The sequence below is a fragment of the Papaver somniferum genome, chromosome 2 (genome assembly GCF_003573695.1).
Source record: "Papaver somniferum cultivar HN1 chromosome 2, ASM357369v1, whole genome shotgun sequence".
NCBI classification, from domain to species: domain Eukaryota; kingdom Viridiplantae; phylum Streptophyta; class Magnoliopsida; order Ranunculales; family Papaveraceae; genus Papaver; species Papaver somniferum.
In genome coordinates this window covers 172,840,108-172,845,071 of record NC_039359.1, presented here as the reverse complement: position 1 = coordinate 172,845,071, position 4,964 = coordinate 172,840,108, and the positions used below count along the sequence as shown (strand labels likewise).

Below are 4,964 nucleotides of genomic sequence, written 5' to 3'. Positions count from 1 at the left end.
CGAAACCCAGACGGTTCCTTGTCAAGATGCCTCGGAGAGGGAGAAGCACAAAAACAACTCAACCGCGTCCATGTTGAAGTCTGCGGGCAAACATTAGTGGTAACACTCTATCGCCGTTTGCAACGCCTTGGCTACTACTGGCCAGAAATAGAGGCTCAATCTCGGTTACTTCAAAGAAATTGTTCTAACTGTCAAGCACCGCCACATCATTTAGAAGTTTTCAATATTGGTCACGCTGGGGACTGGCAGGAACCATACACCCGTTACCTTCGTGACGGTATGCTCCCCACCAATAAGAAGGAGGCGGTCAAGATAAAACAAAGGTCCGAGAGATTCCTATTCCACGAAGGAATCTTATATCGTAAAAGATTTGGAGGAATTTTTCTACGATGTTTGAACGAAGCAGAAATCCCAATCATGCTGAAAGAGATGCACGAAGGAGAACATCAAGGAAAACGGAAATTATTCCTTCAGATACACGAGAAATAGTACTGGCCAACTATGGAGGATGATGCAGCTGTTTTCGTCCAGAGGTGCAAAAAATCCCAAATTCACGGAAACCTTATCCTTGTACCATCAACTCTCTTGCATTCAATAAGCAGTCTGTGGCTCATTTACAGCTGGGGACTCGACATCATTGGAAATATCAACCCGCGGTCCTCAAAGCATCACGAGTACATAGTAACAGCAACCGATTATTTCACCAAATGGGTCGAAGCCATACCTTTATGAGGGACTAATGGATCCACAATCGCGGCATTCATTAAGGAGTACATTATCTGCCGATTTGGTGTGCTTAAACACATCATCACCGACAACGCCAATCCTTTCGCAAACAAGAAAGTGCGGGAATTACTCGAAGAATATGGAATTAGGAAAGTCTTCTCCACCGTGTACTACCCCCAAGGGAACGGACAGGCTGAGAGTACCATCAAAACTCTGATCTGAATCCTCAGTCGGACAGTGCACGATAATCCTCGGACATGGCATGAGCAACTGCCAATAGCACTCTGGGCGTATCAAACATCACCAAGAAGTTCCACTGGTGCCTCTCCCTACTCCCTCGTTTACGGTGCAGACGCCATCCTACCAGCAGAAGTTAAAATCCCATCAGCTAGGATTGCCGAAGCAAGTGGAGTTCGATGGGATGAAGCTGAAGCATTGAGTGCCAGAGTAGAAGAATTGGACACTATAGATTCCAGAAGATCCAAGGCAAAAGATTAAGTACGAGCATAAAGAAATAGGGTGTCCAGAGCATATAACAAAACAATGAAGCCTCGGGTTTTTCAAGTGGGAGATTTGGTACTGAAGACTGCCAAACACATCCAACAAGACGCGTCCGCACCAAAATTCTCCGTAAAGTGGGAAGGGACTTATATAGTCACGAGGGCGTACAACAGTGGGTACTACAAGGTCATTAAAGAAGACGGAGGAAAATTGGAAGCAGTCATCAACAGAAAGTGGCTTAAGGCATACTACGCCTGACCAACACCTCGCGCCCCGCCATATCACAAACACGGATAGCCAGGCATCTTTCCACATTTCTTCCATATCTCAATTATCAAGTTCTTTTCCTTTGTTTGATTGAAGCGAATCAATAAAATTCTCTTATTCTTTCAGAAAAAAAAAACCGATGCAAAAAAAAGGGGAGGGGGGGCAAAAACATGCTCAATACTCAGAAAGAAACCAAACATCTCGCAACTACATAACACAGAAAATCCCGTCCAACAGATTGTAATCCCTTGAAAGCATCATCTTTAAACGGCTTTGATACCTTTCAGTCCTACTCTTCAAGTTCCGGATTGACTCTTCCACCTTCTGTGACTCCATGGCCAGAGCTTTCTCCTCTTCCAGAATAGCTTTCGTAGCAGGAACCACGCCAGCAAGAATACCAGCTCTGTCGACCTTCGCAATATTAAGACGATGTCGAAACCAGCTAATGTTGAACTTCATGGATTCACAGGTAGACACCATGTTCTCCCACTTTTGAATAGTTGGTTCCGCGACAGCACGTATAGACATATGATTTGAGATTTTTCGTGGGTTGTAGTAATGAAGGTTCGAACTCTAAGACTTGTGAAGGTGAAGGATTTTTAGATTTATAAAAATTATATACAAAAATATTGACAAATTGGTAGAGAGGTACTGGGACTAATGATTCGGCCAATCTTCATAACATAGGGCTCAATGACTTATTCTCAACAATAATCGCTCAAAACATATATGGACTCTTATTTTTCCAAAGTAGATTCTCAAAACATTGATTGTAAATGTTAAGCATGGAACATCAAATCACCTAAGCTAAGCATGACCCATCTAATCAAATAACACCCAATTTAATCAAATCATATTTCAATTAATTTTTAATGCAAAAGTCTTAAAAAGAATTAATAAAATTACCCATGTATGAAGCTCGGCCTCCTCCGTCGTCCCAGTGTTGGGGTTTAACTCATCATAGTAAAAATGCTCTCAAAATAATTTATTATGGCTCAAAAATGGTTTACAAATGATGAGAATATGAGAAATACAATAAAACCAGAGAACTACGACCCTCAGTGACAAAATAAGACTGCTGAAGCCCTGTCGCAAACGCTGTGGAAAATAAGACTGCCTGATTACGACCCACAGGTGTTAGTCGTTACTACAGTAGAAAAATGACTGCTGTTTCAGGTCCGTTCTTCGCGTTCTTCATGTTCATCAGCAGCAGCAGCAGCAGCAGAAACCGAGTTTTGGAAAACTCGAATTTCTTCTTCTCTGGCTCTCCTCAGCCCCCAAGACTCTCGACACCCTCTCTGCTCAACCCCAGCAACCTATTTATAGCCAACAGACCCATCGAATCTCGCTCATTCACTCCATATAATTCTCCATTACTCGGAAAATATTTTTTTCCATTTTCTTCACTGTCAGCCGAGATATGATCTTCTCCATCCCCTCTGCCTGCGCATATGAGCTGTAATACTTCCATAGTTGCATAAACACTTAAGAAGATCAGATATCTTCCCCATTTAGTCCAGAAAACTTCCCAAAAATTCCTCTCACAGAGAACTCGAGCGTATCTTCCCTGTTTAACTCTCGATTGAAAGTTAGCGGATTCTAGCCAAATTTAACTCATTCCAACGCTCAGAATAATCTTGTTATACTCAATAGATATGACCCAATTAATTCCAGCCATTTAGTTTCTCCACAAATCCATCGAAAATCAATTTGAAAAACTGCCAGGGAGAGAATATATTTTCCCGCTTAAAATGAATTTTGAATTATGAGAAGAAAAGTGTCCTCCCCCTAATCCTGTACGGGTGTTCCTTTAGCAATTGGGGTGGAAATAATAATTTTTCTGGGTTCCTCCGGTACATTTCTGGGACGCTTCCGGTGTATTTCTGAGGTGCCACCGGTACATTATCCTGGGGTGTAAAACACTACTTTTCGAGCTCATTTCGCCGCAAAGGCTTATTTCTCTAAAAACATCTACAAAAACACAAAATAACACAATAAGTACTTAATCGAGTCTAACAATACAGAATATTGAGAACAAAATAGACACATAAATGCGTCTATCAACATACTTTCCATTTCGGCGACCATTGGCAAGAGACAATTCACTGTAGAAACTAAAGCAGACGAACAATATTGCACCACACTCCTGGTGGCGATGTGGCCATATATCCTCCATATCTTTGTGTAAAGAGTCACGAATTATTTCTGCACCAGAAACCCACCGACGTTTCGGTAATTAGAGGAGAGACACCTCATGCGAGTTCCGAATGATAAACCTGCATTGGGATACTCATGACAAGAAATTCCTAAGTTGACGTTCTCCAGATCTGCAGCGGTTGGTGGGATCAGGCTCGAAGGAAAAGAGGTAACCAAATCATCCTCATCAATGATGGTGACGCATGCTCCGACAGGATATCTCTACATAGAAGAAAAAACTTTTGTCATTCATCAGCAAACAATGAAACATCTGTCGGTCGACGAAAACATACCGGTATAATCTTCTTGACTCGAGTGACCCGGATGGGGGAATTGTTGCAAGAGTCAGGCCTTGCGTGTTTGACTAGAGGATCTAGCTGGCTCGAGGATGATTCACTTCTGATTGACATGATGAAGAGATACGGACTCAACAAGAGAAAATCTCTGTTGTAAAACGGGGAAGACGATGCCGCTTCTTCGGCATAAATACCGTGGAAACCCTAAAGGAAGAAATAGAAACAGAGGCTGAGTAAACATAACGTGATTGCATCACGGCCAGGAAATCAGCGTCGAACGAAACCCCTCACCAAACCCCTAATGAAAGCCAAAAAAAAGGAGACACGGGGGTGTGATACTTTGGCATTTGAATAAGGAAAGGATTTCTTATTCGAACTACGTGTGGAAAGAGGCAACCAGGCACACAATGGAAAGCTTCACGGTATCAACATGCCACGCAAACGCCCAAGCCACGCCATGCCGACGCCCAAGTCATGCCGTGCCAACATCCGCGCCAAATCTGCGCGAACAGCTCCCTTCCAAACCACACCAACACCAACAACTCTCCAAGCCAGCGTCTCAGTGTTCCCTAACCCAGCCAAGACGACGCACGACCAGACTAAGCCGACGATCTTCATCTCACCACCTCACGGTCTACACCACAATTAGAATCTATGCAAGGCCGCCGAACACGAGAATCACCAAACTCTCCCTACCTCTCGAAAAAGGTTAGTCGGGCCTTCTTGACCATCTTATCACGACTTGTCACTTCGATTTTTGTCCTCTCCGGTCACCATCTTATGCTTACCTCACAACAATGCTCTTGTTCCGAGCTAAGCAGGGGACTTAATGTTGATGGTAGTTTTTAACTTAGGGTTAAAATCATAAAACCGCACATCTGACATGACGTCACTATGACCATTAGCGCATTTATTAGACCAATCAGCATGCCTACGTAAGAATTACCAGGGTACCTTTTTTTTTATGTGTCATGTTCC

General features: G+C 43.1%; 1 protein-coding gene across 1 annotated transcript; it reads left to right on the top strand.

The window, feature by feature from the left end:
* Nucleotides 1-501: 501 nt before the first annotated feature.
* Nucleotides 502-1,224, top strand: LOC113352426. Its single transcript, XM_026596245.1, has 3 exons — nucleotides 502-533; nucleotides 621-674; nucleotides 957-1,224. Exons 1-3 carry the CDS (start codon nucleotides 502-504, stop codon nucleotides 1,222-1,224), a joined length of 354 nt encoding a protein of 117 aa, XP_026452030.1.
* Nucleotides 1,225-4,964: the final 3,740 nt, after the last annotated feature.